This window comes from Rhizopus delemar, genomic scaffold, assembly GCF_000149305.1.
Source record: "Rhizopus delemar RA 99-880 supercont3.6 genomic scaffold, whole genome shotgun sequence".
Lineage (NCBI taxonomy): Eukaryota > Fungi > Mucoromycota > Mucoromycetes > Mucorales > Rhizopodaceae > Rhizopus > Rhizopus delemar.
In genome coordinates, this window is record NW_027137832.1 from 309,967 (window position 1) to 332,402 (window position 22,436).

Below are 22,436 nucleotides of genomic sequence, written 5' to 3' on the forward strand. Positions count from 1 at the left end.
CCTCCTTTGTTCTTTCGAACCACTGTATAAGGTCCTTCGTATAGTGGTGCAAGTTTCCCACTTCTACTATTTAGTCTAACCATTACATGTGTTCCACTGGGGATATTTACAAGTATATTTTTATCATTGTATCTCTTACTGTACTCCTCATTAATCTTTTGGGTTCTTTCATTTATGGCAGGAAATATAACATTTTCCATGTAATTGACTCGTTCTTCAAGCTCTTTGATGGTCATTACATCTTTAGGGAGTGGATACTTTTCTTTGTTTGTATAGTCGTCAGGTAAGTTTACTCTGCGAGCATACATGAGCGAGAATGGAGAGCTTAGTGATTTATTTTTTATGTATCTGTTCATACAGAGTTGCACAATTGGAAGATAATGATCCCAATCTCTACTATTGGATTGTACCATCTTTCTCAATGTATTCAATGCAATTTTTACACTAGCTTCAGCACTTCCATTACCTTGTGGATGATATGCAGTAGAGTATCTACGGTCTATTCCAAGGTTTTTTGATAGACTTGTCATTAAAGCATTTCTGAATTCAGTTCCATTGTCACTTTGGATGATTCGTGGAAATCCATAATCTCCAAAGATACTAATTAGCTGTTTTGCAATGGTATCTGATTGTTTGTTTTTTAAAGCCCTGATTACAACGTATTTTGTACAAATGTCTGTGACAACTAATAAGAACAAGTAACCCTCATCCGTCACTGGAAGTGGTCCTGCAAGATCAATAGCTATGTGATCAAACGGTCTATTAGCCATAACGTTAGTCAAAGGGTGGTAGCCTCTCTTGCTAATGTTATGTTTCTGACATTCGGTACAGGAACTCATAATACTCTTTGCTTCATCATAAATATTAGTCCAATGCATGCCTCGACTATGAATGTCTCTGACTATTGCTTGGTATCCGTAATGTCCAAAGGAATGTGTTTCTCTAAGTATAGCGTCTCTCTCTTCTTCAGGAGGAGTCATGTAATCGGTACGTTCATTTTTCGTTTCTACCAATTTTGTAGCAAGAACATTAATAATTTTGTCTCTGCTATATTTCTTTCTTTTAGCAATAACTCTTTTCTTGTTACGGTTATTTAATTTGCTTGGCACATTATCCTCCACCAGTTTGTAGCTATCCTGTAAAGGTGGATACAAACGGCTTAACATGTCAGGAAGCTTATTCAATATACCAGGGATATGGACTACATCAAAATCAAAGTCAAGAAGTGTCTCAATCCAGCCGATCATCATAGGATTGGCAATTTTCTGGGTATGTAGATAAACTAAGGCTTTATGATCACTATAAACGGTAAAGTGTCTGCCCCATAAGAATTTCCTGAATTTGTTGAGTGCTAATACGATTGCATACAACTCTCTTTTAGTTGTACTCCAACGTCTTTGCGAGGGTGTCAACGAAGAGGAGATAAAACTGATATACTTGTCACGATCATGTTCATCTTTTTGATAAAGAACTGCCGCAACACCATATAACGATGCATCTGTAGCCACAAAAAATTTTTTATTTAAGTTGGGATAATGCAAAATCATGTCTGACTGCAAGATCTTTTTTAAAGCATAGAAACTGTTTGTTTGCTCATCAGTCCACAACTCTTCCACATTGGCAGCGTTACTCAATCTTGTGATTGGTTCAGCTACTCTGGAAATCATTGGGATGTATTCTCTAAAATAGTTGATCAAACCCATAAATTGTTGGATTTGCTTATTACTTTTATTAGGAAGTGGCCAATTTTCAACATTTGTTAGCTTTTTACGATCCACTTTAGTGCCTGTCGTATTTACAACAAAGCCTAAAAGTCGAACTGATTGTTGAAACCATACACATTTTTCTGGATTTATTATTAAATTCACAGAGGTCAGCTTATCAATCACCAATTTCACATCTTTTGCATGCTGTTCATAGCTATCACTAGCAATAATACAGTCATCAACAAAGTTTTGTACACAGTCTATCCCATCAAATAGGGTTGCTAAGCACTTTTGGAATTGGGAAGTTAGCATTTTTACTCCAAAACATCCTTTAATGAAAGAATATTGGGCATTGTTATGTGTGAAGGTCAATTTATGCACATCTTCAGGTGCAACTTTGAATCGATGGTATGCATTAGACAAATCAAGTGTTGTAAACACCTTTTTACCAGCCAGGTTATCGAAAATATCTCTAATCAATGGAACAGGATAATTAAAACTAGGAGGTAAAATTTTATTCAGCAGTCTCACATCCAAGCACACACGATGATTAACAATTTCACCAGCTTTGTTTCTCTTAGGAACGAGAAGGAGTGGACTATTAAAAGATGTGTTGATTTTGGACTTGATAATGGTACCAGTCTCCAACCATTCTTTTATTTGCTTTTCTAATACTGGTCTTAAAGCGTGCGGAATTGGATATTGCCGTCTATAAGCCGTAGCGCCTTCTTTAGTGGGAAGGTGGATAATGGACTCAGGCATTGGACATGAAGATTCAATAGGAATACTCTGGTTCTTATCAATGGCCTCTTTAATTATTTTGAAAAATTCTGCCCTTTGATTGGAAGTACCAGCTGGCGAATTATCAGGCTCATGTTTATTTTCACGATCAATATTGATATTATCTAGGATTAGATTATCATTGGCTGTAGTATCAGAGTGTGAGTGTTCACCATCAAGTTTAAATGCTACACCAGTTAAACCAATATTCATTTTAGGCAAGATATCAGTTCCAAGAAGAATATCAAATTCGAATTCTTTGTTAAACTTCATTACTTCTAATGAATGTTTAAACTGAATACCATTTGCGTATTTAAATTGCAACGGATCAGTTATACCAATTCGAGATATTTCATTATTATGAGACAAAAAATTATAGGAACCAGTAATTTTGTTAACTTTATTGATTTTTAGCTTTTTATTTAAAGAAATGACATCAATGAAACTTGCATCGCTTCCAGTATCAATCAAACCAATAAGTTTTATGTTCTCTATAAAGATAGGAGTCAATAAGTTAAATGCACTGTTATCATTACATGCTTTATTCTTGTTTTTACTTGGATACTTACAATCGTAACTCAAGTCCTCCATCATCGCCTCGACTTCAGCAGTGGCCTTGTCAATTTGACTCTCTTCTTGTTTCTCTACCTTGGAAACAGCAAGAACTCTTCTAGGCTCATCCTTTTTGCATACATGGCCTTTGAACCATGGTTGGTGGCACTTGTAACAATTGTTTTCTTTTTTCTCCGTATTCTTCTCAGCTCTATTCTTCAGGCTGTAACAATCCTTGGAGTTATGAGTGCCATTCTTTCCATGATGGGAACAGAAGAAAGACTTGGCCAACTTGTTTGCCTTGATAGGCTTGCTAATGCGATGCTTGTTTGCAAGCCCATGATCTACACCTTCTTGCTTCTTTACCCGATTTGCACCAGGAATCATAGCAGTGGCTTCAGCATACAGACTGTTATCATCACCAAGGACATCACGTCCCACTTGCGATAAGTACTCGACAGTCCAATTGTGTGGTCTGCTTCGTTTTCCTTCCACTCTTGTCACAGTCATTCGGATGATAGTTTGGACAGGTAGCGTCAACGATGCCAAAAAACGATCAGCGATACGTGGATCATCCTTAGGAAGTCCCGCATAAAAAACAGCTTGCAGAAATTTCTTAGAGTAATCACTAATAGATTCCTTGCTGCTCATCGTCATCGTAAAAACCAAGTCATTGTAATAGCTACTTGACATGCTTGATCCATGATGACCTACGAATGCTTGTCTTGCTTCGGACCAATTACGACATCTCTTAAGCTCGGTCTCTACCCAGGCATTGTCACTGTAAGGTAAACAAAGTGGTAAAAACTTTTTCCAAACATGCTCAACACTCTGATATGAGGAACCCTCAATGATGTTTTCAAATTTTGTCAAGAAGTGCTCCACAGATTCAAAAACCTCTTCATTTGGAAAGGGTCTGATAACACTGGTAGCCAACTGAAATTTAGGCAAATCCCTATGAGACAAGGAAAGCCCAGCAGAAACCGCATTGCTACCTCCAGTGGGGTTTTGATGCATGTCAAGTTTCTTGTAAAAGGATTGACATTCCAACATTGCTGCAATTCTGCGCTTTGTTTTGTCTATTCCTCGAAGTGCTTCATCAATGGCTGCATCATCACCTGAAGCCCTTACATGACAAAACATCTTCAATTGCTCATCCATCTCACTGCGCAGTTGCGTGAGGTTAATGGCAACATTGTCCTTCTTCTTGTTTGACACCACAGAAGAAGATACAAAATCGGAACCAGAATCAACCACCATAGCGGAATCATCTTGAATAGACATACCAGCAGAAGACAAAGAAGAACCCTCATTGAAGTCTTGAGAGTAATCATTGGAATCATTTGCTGCGCCCATAGAATTCATTTCAGCAGTATTAGTACCAGAGTTTTCAACAGTAGAATTCATTTGCAAGTAATTAACAGTAAAAAATGTTTAGGATAGGGGGGTTTTAGGTAAAAGTAGTATAACAACAAAGATAAAGAAATACTGTTAGAACTTGGTATTTCTTTATTAAGTTAAGATAACTAAGATTGAATATGATAAAAAATAATTCTACATGTAAAAAGTGAGAGTATTTATAGACATGATACGGATAAAGAATTAGGACAGATTTATGATCAATTCGACAGAATAGATGATTACTATTTCTAATTATTAGTTTAGCCTGTTCCTAGCTTGTATTGTCAATTATGCTATTGGGATGGTTTCAGATAACTCTGGATGTAGGACTATTTAGGAGACGGTACGGATGAATATAAAATCCTCTAGTTCCGTGATTGGATATTATGGCTAATAATAATATCTCAGTTAGGACAAATGTTTACATGACTTAATGATGATCCGGTAAGTAATTGTCATTCCTTATTCAACATGCTCATATCATCAATAAACTATATTACAACCATGCCATATTATTTGACTATGTGAAGTTAATATGAATAAAGCTTAATATAAAAATCTAATCAAAGTCTTTTATTGATCTGTGCTGGGAATAATGTTATAAATGACTCCAAGTTATGTCAACATACTATTCAGGATCATATCCGATTCCTTTTACTAACATAAAGTGACTATAATCTTATGTATCCTTAACAGTCCTGATTGCCAAAAATTCAATATCGCAAAGCACGGATACAACCCCTTGACCTCAATCTATGCTGATGCACCTTGGGATCACATCTGTATCGATACAGCCGGACCTTTCCCTACTTCAGTACAAGGTAATCAATACATCCTTCTGGTAGTGGACGTCTTCACACGATATTGTGTACTCAAAGCCTTGCCCGATAAATCTTCTCTCACTATTGCACTTGCATTAAGGAGTATCTTATCGCTCTTTGGTCGACCAAAAATTATCCAAAGTGATAATGGTACTGAGTATGTCAATGAAATCGTCAGACTGTATGTTGAATCATCCGGTATTGATCATCGTCTCATATCAGCTTATCATCCCCGAGCTAACGGTATAGTCGAACGATGGGTTGGCAAAGCAAAAAATATTTTGCACAAAAGATTACAAGGCAGAACTGAGGATTGGGACTTGTTTGTTGACAGTACCCAAGAAGCCCTCAACAATACGCATACAGCTTTACACGGCACTAGACCTTTCTCATTGATGTTTGCAAGACGTCCCAATGAAAACAAGGATTATAATAACGTGCTGGACAAAACTAAATCGCCTGAAACAATGAAACAGTTAGAAACTAGAATTAACGAGTTTAATGACACTGTCTTACCTGCTATTCGTGAAAAAATAAAAACTTCACAAGCTGCGTCTCGAGACAAGTTCAACCAAACTCACAGAATTCTAACCGATATCCCCACTGGTAGTCAAGTCACGCTCAAGAATGTAAACCGTGTTGCAAAAAGTGATCCCCTCTACGTTGGTAATTATACTGTCAAAAGAAAAACTCAAGGTGGTTCATACGTGTTGGTTGATGCAACTGGAGCACTCTTACCAAGAGATGTACCTCCATCGCAAATAAAGGTTATTTCCCAGGAAGTATCCTTATCCAATACTGATCAATCTGAATCATACGATGTTGAGGCAGTTTTACACCATAAGGGATCACCGGGTAATTACTTATATAAAGTTCGATGGAAAGGTTATGGAGAAGAAGATGACACTTGGGAACCGGCGGACAATTGGCACTTCAGGCCACGATGGATAAATCATGATATTTACGGTTCAATCGGCGCTATAACTACATTACAAATATGGAAATATATATTTTTGGTCATTGCGCATCGATTGGTACCATTTTCGTTTTCCAATTCCGACTATTTGTTGTAGATATCTGCGCTTGAAAATAGGCGGTATGCAATTTTTTTGGGCACGCTCTATATCAATGACTTCTTTACAGATTTTAATAAGACTTTGAACATTTGTGTAACTATATGGTCCAACAATAGGTGTTATAGCTTTGCTAAAATATCTGTATTTGATGAAGAGAAATATGTTAAAAACAGCAATAAAAAAATAGAAATGTCGGAGATTTTGGCGGAGATTTTGCACAAATACTTTAATCAGTTAGAGCTTATGGTATGCAAATTTTTACTAAAAACCATCGAATAGAAACAATTTTATGTGACCCTTAAATTTATAGCATGTCTGCACTTTTTTTATGATTGCGGAGCGAATATTTGATTTCACACTCCGAGACTTTGGGAAATGACTTATCCAATAGTACGCTATATTGGGTAGAAGTTTGAATGGAATCTGAAAAATTGAATTTTGGAGCTCATCTGGCACTGTAAGCATCTGATTTCCTCAGCTTGCCCTCATTTACTTTTGTGAAGGATTAGCAATCGCCAACTCCTTTGTATGTTTCTTGAATTCTAACATTACTGATGTATGGCAGTTATATGAAACATCGATATGGCCGCCAAAATTTTTGCGACCGATTTAGGGTTCTTAGCGTATATGCTATAACAAGGATGTCTTGCAAAGTGGCATCATCCACTGTCCGAGCATGCATACCAAATGGAAGCTTATTTCTAAGCATCTTTTGATGAATGTAATATAGATACTAAGTTTTTTAACTAAATAACATCATTGATATTATGTAAGGATCACATTGCTTCCTCGATTCTTAAAATATCGTTATTTCTTCATTATGGTTCAAACATTAGTCGTAAAAAAACTAATTGTAATTGTTAAGATAATAGAAAACAAGAGGTAAAAACAAAAATAAAGAAACAGTTTGTGAACGTTTCGAGTCTGATCTTTATTTCAGTTTAAGTTAAAGTAAAAATTATTCTAATTGAAGGCAGATATTTATATCTTATTGAGTGAATGACTTGATATCTTGCATTGTAAACGTTCTTCTACTCTTTCAGGTGCTTTATCAAGTGTCATCTCTATTTATGATTATGAAAACTTTTCATTTGTTCTTTTGTATGTCTGTTATAGATTATCTTTTATTCTGGGAATTCCTCACTGATTTGAATAACGTTATTTTACGCGTTATTTCAATTATGTGAAAGATTAGCAATATTCCTGACATTGGATTGGATTTGGTTATTTTAGTTGATACTTCTTCTTATCAAAGAACTGTCATGAGTACAATACATATTCTAAAAGAACATGTTTAATTGGAATTGATTGTATATTCTTATTTAAATAAACTTGTATTTTATTTTATTTTAATTATGATCTTGTATTAAGACTTATATTTATCAACGCTAACTACAATCAGTTACTGTTCTACAACAGTAATAACCTATATACTGTTATATAATATCGTGATATTATTCTTGAATATCATTTAAAAATATTAATGCTTATCGTTTTTATAATGTTTTGTTGATTACAAATCTATTCTTAGTTAAATTTAAATGTTCTAATAAAATGTGTTATTCTCATTATAATTTGAATTAAAAAAAAACTGTAAATTATTTTTTATTGGATTTGGTACATTTCTTTGCTACTTTTTTTGTTTTTCGATGTGTGTTTATAGTTCATAGTGTTATGTTCTGGTAAAGGTAATAACAAAGATAAACCAAAAGAATACTTTTTGAGACTGAACTTTATTTAAGACAATCTTAATTGTTAAAAAGAAATCATTACAAAGTCTACTACTTATATTCTTCTATCAGTTGGCGGGTAAATGAGTAGTTATGAGCGTAGATCCAATAATTGACACGTTTGATTGAAGAATGATCACTGAATCGATTATGAAAAATTTTAATTCGTTGTTTTTATAGATCTTATTGTTCTTTAACTGATCTGGGAGAATTGTCCCATCTTCAATGAGAGGAAAGATATATTTATATGAAATGCCTCCAGTCAGATCAAAGTTGACTAGGTACCTGATCCATTATTATTCATTTACAGAAATGATGAATAGTAAAGATCATGACTTATTTAGTATTCATGTTTACTTTATAGAATGAATCTAATAGTGATAGTTTTATATAAAAAAGAAGAAGAGTATATTTTATTTAATAAAGATTTAAATTATTATCTTTTATCAATTTTAATATACTTCTTTTAGTTGTGATTATTCAATGTCCGTTATGATCAGACTCTGTTCTACAACACATGGTAGGTGCAGTGAAAAAATCACAACAGTGAGTACTTTTTAGGCAAAGAAAAATTATAATTAAGCAAGAGCACATGATAATAGCGCTTTTGCTTTGCAAATTAAAGTTAGCATATGACGATCAATTATTATAAGAAAGATAAAACCATTATTATTAAAGTTAAAATTCAAATATAATATTTTAAATTAATTAATATAATTCTATTTATTTTTAACAATTATGATATTTTATATATTATCCCAAAAACATTTTGATGGTAATATTAGATTTTGATAAACATATTTTGATTTAGATTATGATTAAAAAACGCAATACTGACAATCAGATAATCTTTTATACAATTTTGAAATTATTTGTAGCAGTCTTATTTTTTTAAGTATTTATTCAATATAATAATCAATCCTCTATAGTTATGCTGCTATTTAAGGTTGTCTTTCTGTAAGTGAGTTAATTTGAGTTAAGTTTGCTTATAAAGCTTAATTTAAGGTTGTGATTGCCTTGTAAGTTGTTGTTTTATATAGGGTTTAAGCAGATGTTTGATAAGTAGTGACCACCAGATCTTATGTGTAAGATCAATACGATGTTTCTTGATAAAAGTTAAAGTAGAGTAAAAAGTTTAGGTAAACAGGGACTTGTTAAAGTTTGTTATTTACTGCGTAAAAACATATGATTTATTTAAACTGACCAACAATTTCTTCACAAAAAGATGGGATATATACATATGTATGATATTTTTTTTTCTTTTTTGCTTTTCTTATTTTTTTTGACCATTTTTATATTTTCAACATTTTTTATCTTTTTAACATTTTTTATAATCTTTTATCTTTTAATTTTTTCTATTGCTATTTTTTGTTGGTTTGTGTTTTGAGTTGAGTGTTTTAGAGAAGTTTTTCTTGAAATTTTTAAAGTAAGGTACTGTAGTGACTACCAGATCTTTTAATTAAGATCAAATAAAGGTAAAGATAAAAAAAAATAAAGGGATCAGGAACTTTTTATGAGAAGGTTGCCTGTTTATTGAATAAAATATATAAAATAAAAATGTGAGTAGAACTGTACTGTCCTTTTTCTTCATCTAAATAGTTGGGATATTTATATTGTTAATTTTTTTTTCTTTTTGACTTTTTTCATTTTCTTGACTTTTTCACTTTTTTGACCTTTAACATTTTCTTGACTTTTTTCATTTTTTGACTTCTTTGTTACACCATTTTTTTGACTTCTTTATCACAACATCAACCCTCAAAAAGAAGTTCTTGTGACCTACAAAAACATTTCAGCTGTAAAATAAATAAAAGGGAAAACTTAATCAGTTATCGCAAAAGTATAAAATGGTCATTGGGTGGATTGAACTCGTGACATCAAGATTCAAATGAGCCATATTTCCAATTAAGCTATTTTGTAATTTCTGGAAAAAAGTGGTTTATAAACATCCAATGGACTTCCATAAATATTTTGAAGACCGTTAAACATGTTTAAAAATATTATATGGTGCTTACTATTTTTGAAAATTACCGATGTACCAAATGATACAAAACTAACTGGGAACAAAGGTGCTTCACATAAGAAACGCCCCATTATTCTAGACTAAATCGGGAAATATTCGGAACTTCAAAAATTAAACAGCGCCATTCGATTCTGCTTGCCTTATAACCTTAGTTTCTATTTTTGGATTGTTATTCTAGCTCCGCTATAGCTGTAGATATTATGATTTATCCATCGTGGCCTGAAGTGCCAATCACCCGGAACCGGCTAGTCATTTCCATGATTACAGACCGATCCAAAAGTATTGGTCACGTATAAGTGAACAAGAACCAGCGCGCGAGGTCCAACTTGTTCCTAAAAAAGATACAACCAAGAAAAGAAAAAACGTGCATCGCAATGTAACTAACTCTAAAAGAAACAGACGTTAACGCATTGACCTTCTTCCACCCAACTTTCATTAACTATACATATATGTAACAGCAAATAACGCAATTATAAAATATTTACAAGGATAGCAAAAAATGAATTTTTTCTCATGCCTTAATATTTTTCAATTTGCACATTTGTACGCAGTGTGGTATTTACACATGTAATAAAGTAATAATGTAAGTTACTACGAACAATGGTCCTCCAAATTAGGAATATCGGACATTGTATTACGCCACTTCAAATAAAATCCCGATCCACTCCAGAATATTCTAATAAGTTCCTGGATCAGGATTAATAATTACTTCTTGATAAGAAGATGTTAAACTATGCCAATCATATAAATAACTCATTGTCTAATATCGATTAATAATCAATAGTCATATACTGTAAATATTAATATTTAGCCGTGATTAGAAAAGTATAAATACCCTCATATTTTTAACTTGAATAAAGGACAATCTACTTTGAGTTTCACTTATTTTTACATTTGTTGATTGACTTAGTACTTTTTATATTATAAAACCTCAAATATCACACGCAGTCACATTTACAGACAAACATCACTTTAGCAATAAATTCCTGTTTAGGGTTTATTATCGCCTAAATGCTTTGTTCCATTCTTGAACACTATACTTTATATGTTTATATAAAGAGCCACTATACGTTATATGACTTCACCCTACCAAGCACCTATTTCTTACAACAAATAGAGCTCATCTTGACATCTCAAACCTCATTTTGACATTCAGTTAAACAAACATCTTTTTACTTGCCACATTAATTCCAGAAAAGATAATTACAACCTGGAAGGGGGCAATGTCATGTTTTGACATGTCAATAAGATAACAGTCTTATCATTCTAAGCTAAATCTTTACAAATGAGTTTGAATAAGAATAGATCCTGATAATTACCAACTGCCCTGAACAGCCAAGTTTCACTTTCATCTCAACAGTTGATTATTTACATCAGTTTATAAAATTTTTCTTATACATGTCAAATCATATCGGTCGTAACTATCCTTTGTCATCTAATCTCAGGTCTTGCTCAAACTAATATAAATAGCCTTGGAATCTTTCTTTAATAAAAGTATTCGACTTTAGAACTATTGTTCGGTCTCGTTAATTCTTCTTTGTTCATATTTTTATACTTAAAACACTTCAGTGTCGACTATACCCGTTCTCCACTATAGACCATTCAGCCAATCATATTTCCCGTAGCGCTTCGCATAAACATATCTCCGAACCGAGTTGAGTTTATCAACCAGATTTACCAGTCACCTATCACAATTTGATATATGCTTTTCCCCTGATTATGCTTTACCTTGAATAGCTTGAAATTTAAAACAGTAACCAGGAAAAAGAGAACTAGTATTGACTTTAAAGGCGTAAAGTAAGTGTAAAAAGAAATATAATAAAAAGAAAAGAGAAGACTGTATATCGTTTATTCAATAAAAATCAAACATCCTTTTATACTTTTCATTGGCCACTAGCCACTCCGTTATACATCTACAATTTAATGGGACCACCATTATTCTTCAAAAAATACATAAGGCCACCATTACCATCTTCATTAGCGACTGATCAAGCATTAGGATAAGGACCCTCTTTAGGACCCTTAACTTCCACCTTCATTTCAGTCTCAGCACGACCACCACTCAGGGTCAAATAACCTTCCGGTCCATACTCTAGTCTATTCCGGTCATCTTCTCCCGGACCCATCGGTGTTTCATTTGGAAAAAAGAGGTGGTCCTGACCAACATAGCACATATCACAAATTGATATGACAATTTGACCGAGAGGCCTAAGGTGGCAGACTCGAAATCTGTTGTGCTCTGCACGCGCAGGTTCAAATCCTGCAATTGTCGTCACGTGTTTTTTGCACTAAATAATTTTTCCCTGTTGTAACGTTGTTGTCACGTCTTTTGTTACATTTTTAGAATGTTGTAACACGCAAGAACAAAACGACGGTGTAACACACGAAACACGAAAAAGGAAACCCCTATGGTTATAGGAGAGATGCTGTAACACGCAAGAACAAAACGGCGGAATTTAAATCGTTGCAGTTTATAACGAACGCCTTACAGTTTGCAACGACCACCTTACACTATACAACAACCGCCTCTTATCTTATAACAACCACTGTAACACAATGCAGCAAACTTTGGCAGCATTCGACTTTTCTCTCTCCAATTAGTTTAAATCCAGGAACATACAAACAAATACGTATGAATACAGATAAATCCAGAAAAATACAAAAAAATATAGAATATCCATAAAATCATCAAAAACAGCATATAATCAGAAAAACCAAAAACATATAAATAACTTCAATATTTCTTATACTTTTTACTTACTTTTGTTCTTACTTACTTTTGTTTCTACATAACCTTGTTTCTACTTACTTCATATTACTTTTTGATTATTTCAAATAAATATCATTCAAAGTAAATTTCTTTTATTTTTCTTTTATTTTACTTAACATCAAGAACAAAAAGTCCCTTGAAGCATATACACTTCATTGTAATCCCTATTATATTATCTTTTTATTTTACTTTACTCAAAACAGTTTGATCTACTTAACAAGATCTGGCGGTCACTTATTACAAGCGAACTTATATTCAATTTATTACTCTTTTTGGAATCAAAACCTTTGATCTTATATCAAGACTTATTCAGTACAAACCTATTTATACTACAAAAACCTTACAAAATCCAATCATCACACCACCCAAAATACCAAAAACAGAACAAAAGCATAAAATCCAAAAACATATACAGTAGGTCAAAAAACTGCTGCAAGGAATTGCAAAATTCAGGTTTTACAGCTGGTTGTCCATGGGTACTGCACCAAACTATCTCAAACTTTGACTGTTTGTGCCACAATAGGAAGGGAATTTATTCGTTAATTTTCGGATGTGGGCAATGGTTATTGGTGGAATTTGATACTGCTAAAGGTAGTATTTTAAACATCCGGTATTTTTTACTTGTTTACATATGTTTGACATAATGAATTTTAATATGAACCAACCGGTTGCCATCACAATTTTTCTCTCTTTTGACGTGATTAGAATGCTATCTGTATTTAAGAGTGCTTACAATTCCTTTATTTTAAATTTTATATTCCCTTGTTTAAATTATTTCTCTTTTTTACCCTCTCGTCAATCGTATGCATAAATGACTGTCAAAGGAGAAAGTAAACGATCTCAAACAGACATTAACCGAATCCACATCAAAATATGATATTGCTAAGGAGGCTGGATTACATGAATCAACTGTTAGTAGATACTTTATAACGTTGTTTTCAAGTAAGACAGTGAGCACAGGTGGAGGACCTACAGTAGTCTCCAAAGTGACGAAGCGGTTAATCAAAAGAAAAGTCATGGAAGGGGTTCTAAAGACTTCCAAAGAGGTATACCGGGAGCCAGTTGGATTTGGCTACGATATCTCATACCAGTCAGAAATTAACGTACTGAAATCAATGGAGTTCCATTTTCTGATAGAAAAAAAGGAGCCATTTCAGACAAAAGTGCATACGTAGCATCAGTTGAAATGGAACAAGGAGCATCAGGATTAGGCAATGAGTGACTGACAGCAAACAGTGTACTTTAATGAAACCAAGATCAACGTATAGGGCTTTGATGGTGATAATCACTATCGGAAAAGGCCAAGTGACCTTTTTCAACATCATGACCTGGATTTTGTAATCCAGCATGAAGCTAGCAAATTGATGTCCTGGTGTTGTATAACCTCTGAAGGACCAGGATATGCTTGCTAAATTCACGATGGAAAGTTGTACTCGGGTGTTTACTAGCATATTTTGAACACTACGCTTCGTGATAGTATGAAGTACTACAATTTCGACTGGTCCAACATTTACTTTTAGCATGACAATGACCCAAAACACAAGGCATAATTTACAATGGCCTAGTTCTGTAGTAACCAAGAGAGCTACATTAACGATTGGCCAGCTCAGAGCCCGGACTTAAATTCAATCGAGCACGTATGGCATCAATTGAAGTTGAATCTCAAATATTACGAACGTAGAGCAAAGAACACGAATGTGCTTTGGGAACAAGTTGATAAAATATGAATTGATTTCGATAAATATCTTTTCGGAAGTCATGTAGATAACATTTCGAAAAGAACTCAAGAGATTATTAATAGAAAAGGAGGTTCAACTAAATATTAATAAATAAATTCATTCCATTCAAATTTTCGTTTTTCCAAATTTTCAAATTGCGCATCTCATACTTCATTCAATACTTATCCAATAGGGCTTAAACTCTTTCGGATTTTTCAAGACATGTAGAAGATTTACTATGTGGGAACGGAGGCAGTTTGTGCCATTGTAACAGGATGTGCGCTACAAAAACCAAGAAAAATGGATTCCTTGCAGCAGTTTTTTGACCTACTGTAAATAACTCCAAATAATAATCACAAAAATACTTCACTTCTTATAAACTTCTTACTTACTTCACTTCTTATTTTACTTTTTCTTTTTATCAAATAAATATTCTTTTAAAGAGGCAAATTATCTCTTATTTTATTTAACATCAAGAACAAGAAGTCCCTTGAAGCTATCATACTTCATTGTAAAACCCCCTTTTATTTATCTTTTTATCTTTTTTTTTTATTTTACCTTTATCAAAACAGTCTGATCTACTTTATAAGATCTGGTGGTCACTATAACAAGCGAATCAAGCCAAATCTGACTCATATAAAAGCAACTCTTATATCAATTACACCCAAATCTGTTTATTTAAACCTTAACTCAACACTCCCAAACAGAGAAACTACTATAAACCAAATCATTACATTTGGTGGTCACTACGAGGGACAAAATCGAAAAACTACAACAAAATCACATCAATAAATCAAATTAAATCAAGAATCAATCCAAGAAATAATCACATCAAATCGAATTAAAGAAAGAAAGAAAAAAAAGTCAGAAACCAACAAAACAAGTCAAAAGCAAACAGAAGATACTCAAAATCGAATCAACAATTTCAAGACACTTATTATCAACAATGACATCAACAGGACCTAACGTGTTGGCCCCAGTCAGCAACCAAAGCGTAACCCAAGGATACCGTCCCAGGTTAATTGAATTTCACGGCTATGAAGGAGAAGACTTCCGACATTTTTTGGAAATACTTGAATCATTTCTTGCAATTAGCAATACGTACAGTGATTCGAGAAAACTCGTCATCCTCAAGTCACAATTACGACGCGCAGCAAAAATATATTACGAAAATGTTATACTCAAGAATACTCCTGAACTCACCTATGACGTGGCTATTGAAAAGTTAAAAGACCACTACATAACACCTGAATTAATACAGAGTTATGAACTGGAATTTAATGAAATGTACCAAGGAGAACAAGAACATCCGCAAATATTTCTGGCTAGACTACGAGAAGCAGCTGATCTGGCGAATATTACTAGTGAAGAGGTGATTCAAAGTCGGTTCCGCGCTGGCCTTTTAAGGGAAATTAAACAATTCTGTATCCAAAGCAGCTCCAAAACATTTCAAGATTGGATAAATCATGCTGAAGGATGGTGGAATGCAAACAGACCACGCAAGATTGCAATGGTCGATAACCCATTTATACCACGCAACATTAACAACGCCTTAATCTACCATGATGATGATAATTATCACAACCATTACGCTATAAACAATCACAATGTAGAAATTATAGATACAGATGAATTACCAACACAAGTAGTTACAATAAATGGTACAAGCAATCCAACTAGAATGATCACCGTAATATTATTAGTAGTCCAACTCGATTAACAACCATGGATATAAATGGTCATACAAATGACGTTCAATATCAAGTGCATCATCGTCCAAGATATGAGCACAAGGAACCAACGCAACCAGACAACCAACATGATATTCTCAATATGGTACAACAAGCTATTCGTAATGAACTAAACGGCTTTTATCAACCTAACAGGTCGTATAATCGTAACACGCGTGGTAATCCCAATAGTTATAACAACAATTATCGTGACTATCGACACAATAACGAACACAATGGCCACCAAAATAACAATGGCAATGGATACAGCAATAATGGATATAACAACAATGGATATAACAACAGTGGATACAGTAACAATGGATACAGCAACCGTGCCAACTACAACAATAATGGATACAATAGATACAGAAACAACGTTGATTATACCAGTAGAAAACCAGAATATAACAACAACCAGCCAAATAATAACTACAATGATCAGTCTACTCCACAACAACATAAACAACAGCAAAATCAGCCGTCAAAAAACTAGATGGGTCGGTTGTTTTCAATCATGAAATCAATGGTCAATCGAATACCCACAATAATAAACCCATTAACCAACCTCAGCCAAATCAACATCAATATCAAAAAAATAATACATCATCTCAGCAATCCCGACATCTTAATGCTATTTTAACTCAAAATGAAAGTGATCCTAACTATAGAAGAGAATTATATGCTGCAGTTAGGCCCGAAAAACCACCAGAAGTAGCTAAAGGCATCCCATACAAGAAAGCCAGACCAACTCCACAAGAAAAACAAACAAGAACACCAGTTATTACTAGAAAAGTCAGTACACGTCAACACCTTGAAGAAGTTAACCCATCTGCTACAAATCAAATAGCTACAAACAATAATAAAGACATAGATATGGACCTACCTGTGGAAGAAATCAAAAGAAAAACACCACGACAAAGGACAAAAAGAGAACAACTAGACGTATCCTACAATATTGTAAACAATGTACTGGAACAACCTGCAAATATATCAGTACGAGATTTGATAACTACTACACCTAAATTCCGCAGAGAATTAATTAATGCCTGTAGACCAAAAAGAAAGACAGTTAATAAGCAAGTACCTCAACGTACAATGGCATTGATTGAAGATGATGAGATAAATACCACAGCTGTATATTCAAAAGTCAATATTGGAAACCATAGAGTCAAAACTTTAGTAGACTGTGGGGCAGCAAAGACATGTATGTCAAAAGCTTTAGCAGATACATTGGATTTGAGTATAGATGCTGCATCAGAAAGTGTCTTTACCCTAGGAAATGGAACAAAGCAACCTGCATTAGGAATTATCTACGATGTACCAATAGAAGTAAAAGAAGATATGATCATACCATGTACAGTAGAAGTTTTACCAACTTGTCCATCACATCTTATCATTGGAAATAACTGGTTGAACCGTGCAAAAGCAAAGATAGACTTCAATAGCTCATCCTTAAAGGTATCATACAAGAAACAGAAAGCCGAATTGCCTATATCATTTCTCCGCAGAAAGGACAATGTACCAAAAATGATTAGTCATACACAAACATATCAAAATCCTGTCAGCATGACAAATTCTTCACCTAAACGAGTCCGTTTTGAAGATGAAACATCTGAAGACGACAGCATAGAAAGTGACGATTCTGAAGAAATATCTGAAAGCGACGAAGTAAGCGAAGAAGACTATACAGCCGAAAATGAGTATTCAGAAGAAGAATTACCTCAAGATCAAGTGGAAACTTCATTGCTAGTATTAGATAAAGATTTGGAACAATCTATAGAAGTAGTACAAGCAGAAAAAGAAAATGTTGTTAGAGCACCTAAAGAAGGAATGGTTTTGAAAGCATTCACATCAAATACTTTCCGAATAGACAAACTATCTGGGGATAATCGAAAACTTACTTATAGCTTTAATGTTACGAATAAATTCATCAATGAAGCCATGGGATACTTCGATATAAATTCCAACGCTATTATCAACAAAAGGAACGTCGAAATACACATATACAATCGATCAGGAAACGACATATATATGAAACCACATGAAGAAATAGGCATTTTAGAAGAATACAATCTAGAAAAAGAAGAAATGATACAAGCCTACCAGCTCAATAAAAATTATGATTTGTTTGCTATGGAAAAAGATACAGATTCAAATGAAGACTCAGAAAACGAAACAATAGACCAAAATGCCTACGCCAAGCTAGAAATTGGAAAAATTGGAGAAATGACAGAAAAGAAATTAAGAAAATTGATATACAAGTACAAGGAAATATTTGACTGGAACAATGACACTATTGGATATACACAATTGATGAAACACAAAATTATAATTGAAGAAAATATACAGCCTATCAGTCACAGGCCTTATCGACTCAGCCCTATTGAATCGGAATACCTGCAAAAAGAATTAGAAAAGTATTGTAAATTAGGAGTCATCGCACCCTCAAATAGTCCTTGGTCTGCACCTGTTATTTTAGTCAAAAAGAAGAACGGCGAATATCGTATGGTAATCGACTACCGCAAGTTAAATGCTGTAACCAAAAAGGATTCTTACCCACTACCGAGAATCGATGATCTACTCGACACACTAGGAAAGGCCAAAGTATTTTCCGCCTTAGACATGAGAGCTGGATTTCATCAAGTTCCAATGGAAGAAGAAAGTAAAGAGCTAACCGCATTTACAACAAAATTTGGAGTTTATCATTATAACACGTTACCAATGGGATTAGTCAATTCACCAGCAACTTTTCAAAGATTAATTGACCTCTGCTTCCGACCACTTCTCAACAAATGTTTAGTTGCCTATATAGATGATTTGAATGTATATTCTAATGATGATCATGAACATCTTCTCCACCTAGAACAAGTATTCAATTACATAAAAATCGCCAACTTAAAGCTCAATCCAGAAAAATGCTTCTTTTTCAAAGATCATTTGAAGTTTCTTGGATATATTGTAACGAAAGAAGGAATACAAACCGACCCAAGCAAAATTGAAAAGATTCAAAATTATCCAGTCCCAAAAACACTCACGCAAATAAGAGGATTCCTTGGATTGGCCTCATATTATCGAAGATTTATTAAAAATTTTGCAGCAATCGCACGACCTTTACACGATCAAACCAAAACATCAAAAAGAATACCTTGGACTAACAAGACAACTGAATCATTCGAATTGTTAAAGAAATTATTAACACAAGCACCGGTTTTGGCAAGACCTGACTTTAATCGAGACTTTATCTTAGTAACAGACGCATCAAGAAATGGTCTTGGATGTATATTGACACAGTTGGATGAAAACAATCATGAGCACCCAATTATTTATGCCAGCAGAAGTCTCAAATCGAGCGAAGGAAACTATGGTGTATCTAAACTGGAATGTTTAGCAGTAATATGGGCAGTTAAATTATTTAGACCATATCTATTGGGAAGAAAATTCACTATTATCACTGATCATTCAGCATTAAAAGGTTTACTCAATTCCACAAATTCAATCGGAATCATTGCAAGATGGATCACAATCTTAGCAGAATATGAATACGAAATCAAATATCGACCTGGAAGAGTCAATGAGAGTGCTGATTTCATGTCTCGACTTGGATACTAAGCACTAAAACCGCAACAATATGATTATCACCTGAAATACACAATTATTTTACAAAGCTACATGGAGGCAGGGAGAGGTAGTTGAAACAAATATTCCAAAAAAAAAAAAAAAAGATTCATTAACAACAGTACAAAAAAAATTTCCCACAACAAAAGAAATCCTGAAACAACACAAAAAGAAAAAAAAATAATTACCTGAAACTCATAAACCCACAACACAACTAAATCAAGCAAATTTACCAAGTACAAGAATTACAAAAATGGAAGAACAAAAAATGAACCTATTAAAGCAATACTTGCATGATCTAAGGATTCCAGACAACATATCTGATAAAGTGGCGCGATATCTTAAAAAGGAATCAAGCAACTTCACTATATACAAAGGCACATTATATCGATACAACACTTCAAACGGTATCATTCGCAAAGTACTAAACAAAGAAGAAGCTCAAAGTATAATACACACATACCATCAACATCCTTTGGGAGGACATCTTGCTTACAACAACACTCTACATAAAATTGCTACAAGATATTATTGGGAAAAAATGGCTCGTGACATACAAGAATACGTTAAAAAATGTCCAAGATGCCAAGTTCATGGATGCAAATCTCTCAACGAAGAATTATACCCAGTACCAGTATCATCAAAACCATTCGATAGAATAGCACTAGATGTTAAACATGTTCAGTCATCAAGAACTGGATATCGATATATAATCGTTGGGATCGATTATTTAACAAAATATATAGAAGCTCGTGCTATACGTTTTCAATCATCATCAGAAATTGCTCTGTTTCTATATGAGGAAATCATTTGTCGACATGGATGTCCAACAATTATCGTATCAGACAATGGAAAACCTTTTTTAAGTGACTTAGTACGACAAGTTTGCCGCAATTATTCAATAATACACAAAACAACAACTCCATATAATCCACAAAGCAATGGACTCATAGAACGATTTAATCGAACTTTAGGCCAAATACTCCAACGACGAAGCGATGATGAAAAGAAAGATTGGGACCAATACCTGCCAGCAACCTTATTCGCATATAGGTCAATGAAACAGGCTACAACAAAACAAAGTCCATTCTGCTTAATGTATGGATATGAGCCTAGAACACCATTTGATATGGAACATCAAATCTATGAAAAGAAATCCCCCAAATTTGAAGCAGTGTTGCTTCATCGAACCGCGCATCAGGTGCACAATCTTAATCGAATTAGAGAACAAGCAGCTAAGGCCATTAAAACAACACAGGCAGCACAGAAAAAGGCTATTGAAAACAAACTTCTAGATCAACGAAAAGAATTGAAACCTGCTTTCAATTTAGGAGACGTCGTATTGATATACAAAGATTACTTATCAACATCTTGGTCTGGAAAGCTTCAAGATAAATGGGAAGGACCATACGTTATACATCAAATCTTAGGAAAAGGCACATACCATGTTAAAAACACCAACGTACAAGATACCAAAATTAGAAGGGTGCACGGTAATCGCTTGAAACCATATTCTTTCCCAGACGTACAATGGAAGTCGGAACACGAAAGGGTTATCTCAACCACAATAGATGATGAAACAAGAGACTTGCTTCAATAATACACACACACAAAAAAAAAAAAAAAAAAAAAAACTTGAAACAAACGACATACAATTCACCAAAAGAAAAAGATATAAATACACCAAGAATTAATTCGCAAAAGAGAAAAAAAAATAAATAACAATAACTGATATTCAAGATGCTCACTAATATTCTCGCTGAAACGGCTGCCATTCGAAGCGCATGGTGGCGTCCTTATGCTCCTAATAAGGAAGACTTTACTAATCTTACTGAATACTACGTATTCATGTTTACGGAGTACTTTGTTACCCTCTGTCAACAAGAAGGGTATGAATCCCTTATGAATGCTCTCCTCAATTGGCTAATTGAATACGAAAATGATGCTAGCGGTGGTATATTCACTTTTACTGACAAAAATGGAATTACTATCAGTCGTTATGAATATGCTTTGGATATTGCTAATGACATTAGCAACCATCTGGATGTAATTCTCCCCATCATGGATCTGCCAATGCCAACCAATGACTCTCCTGTTATGGAGCCCGAAATATTGACTATTCCATCAACACCAAGCAACCACTCGCCAAGTCCACCATCTGAATTAGAAATTCAAGAGTCTAATCCAGAAGAAGCCCAAGAAATAATTGATTTCGAAGAATTAGATGCTTACCTTCTCAATGAATTTAATAATATGAATGCTATTGAAGTTGCTAGAAACCACATGACAAGTACATATATCAAGTATGAAGAATTGCTCAAGCAACAAAGAAATATAGTACGCGAAAAAAGATTATTAATTGAAGAATTGGTTATTGAAGTTAACTACTGGAGTCACCTATCATTCGAAGAGCCTGATCAAAATGAAAATAGTATTAGAAACTATTTTGCACAAAAATACGCCAAGTTAAGGGCAATTCTGCCTTCGATACATCGAAACCCATCCCTCAAAGAT

General features: G+C 34.0%; 5 protein-coding genes and 1 non-coding gene across 6 annotated transcripts; 5 read left to right on the top strand and 1 right to left on the bottom strand.

Moving 5' to 3' along the window:
- Positions 1–82: 82 nt before the first annotated feature.
- On the bottom strand, positions 83–4,445 carry RO3G_08106 (uncharacterized protein; the record flags this gene model as incomplete). The annotated part of the gene is made up of 3 exons (XM_067662696.1): positions 83–96; positions 140–2,977; positions 3,044–4,445. The coding sequence occupies 3 exons, from the start codon at positions 4,443–4,445 to the stop codon at positions 83–85; spliced, it is 4,254 nt and encodes a 1,417-aa protein (XP_067518797.1).
- A 498-nt stretch (positions 4,446–4,943) lies between these two features.
- RO3G_08107 (uncharacterized protein) lies at positions 4,944–6,333 on the top strand (the record flags this gene model as incomplete). The annotated part of the gene is made up of 2 exons (XM_067662697.1): positions 4,944–4,963; positions 5,136–6,333. 2 exons carry the CDS (start codon positions 4,944–4,946, stop codon positions 6,331–6,333), a joined length of 1,218 nt encoding a protein of 405 aa, XP_067518798.1.
- Positions 6,334–12,275: 5,942 nt separating this feature from the next.
- Positions 12,276–12,358, top strand: RO3G_19089. The gene has a single exon. It is a non-coding gene; the product is annotated as a tRNA-Ser (tRNA).
- A 3,941-nt stretch (positions 12,359–16,299) lies between these two features.
- On the top strand, positions 16,300–19,916 carry RO3G_08108 (uncharacterized protein; the record flags this gene model as incomplete). The annotated part of the gene is made up of 3 exons (XM_067662698.1): positions 16,300–16,696; positions 16,777–18,969; positions 19,108–19,916. 3 exons carry the CDS (start codon positions 16,300–16,302, stop codon positions 19,914–19,916), a joined length of 3,399 nt encoding a protein of 1,132 aa, XP_067518799.1.
- Positions 19,917–20,463: 547 nt separating this feature from the next.
- RO3G_08109 (uncharacterized protein) lies at positions 20,464–21,522 on the top strand (the record flags this gene model as incomplete). Its single annotated transcript, XM_067662699.1, has 1 exon — positions 20,464–21,522. The coding sequence occupies one exon, from the start codon at positions 20,464–20,466 to the stop codon at positions 21,520–21,522; it is 1,059 nt and encodes a 352-aa protein (XP_067518800.1).
- Positions 21,523–21,662: 140 nt separating this feature from the next.
- RO3G_08110 (uncharacterized protein) lies at positions 21,663–22,392 on the top strand (the record flags this gene model as incomplete). The annotated part of the gene is made up of 2 exons (XM_067662700.1): positions 21,663–22,212; positions 22,355–22,392. The coding sequence occupies 2 exons, from the start codon at positions 21,663–21,665 to the stop codon at positions 22,390–22,392; spliced, it is 588 nt and encodes a 195-aa protein (XP_067518801.1).
- Positions 22,393–22,436: the final 44 nt, after the last annotated feature.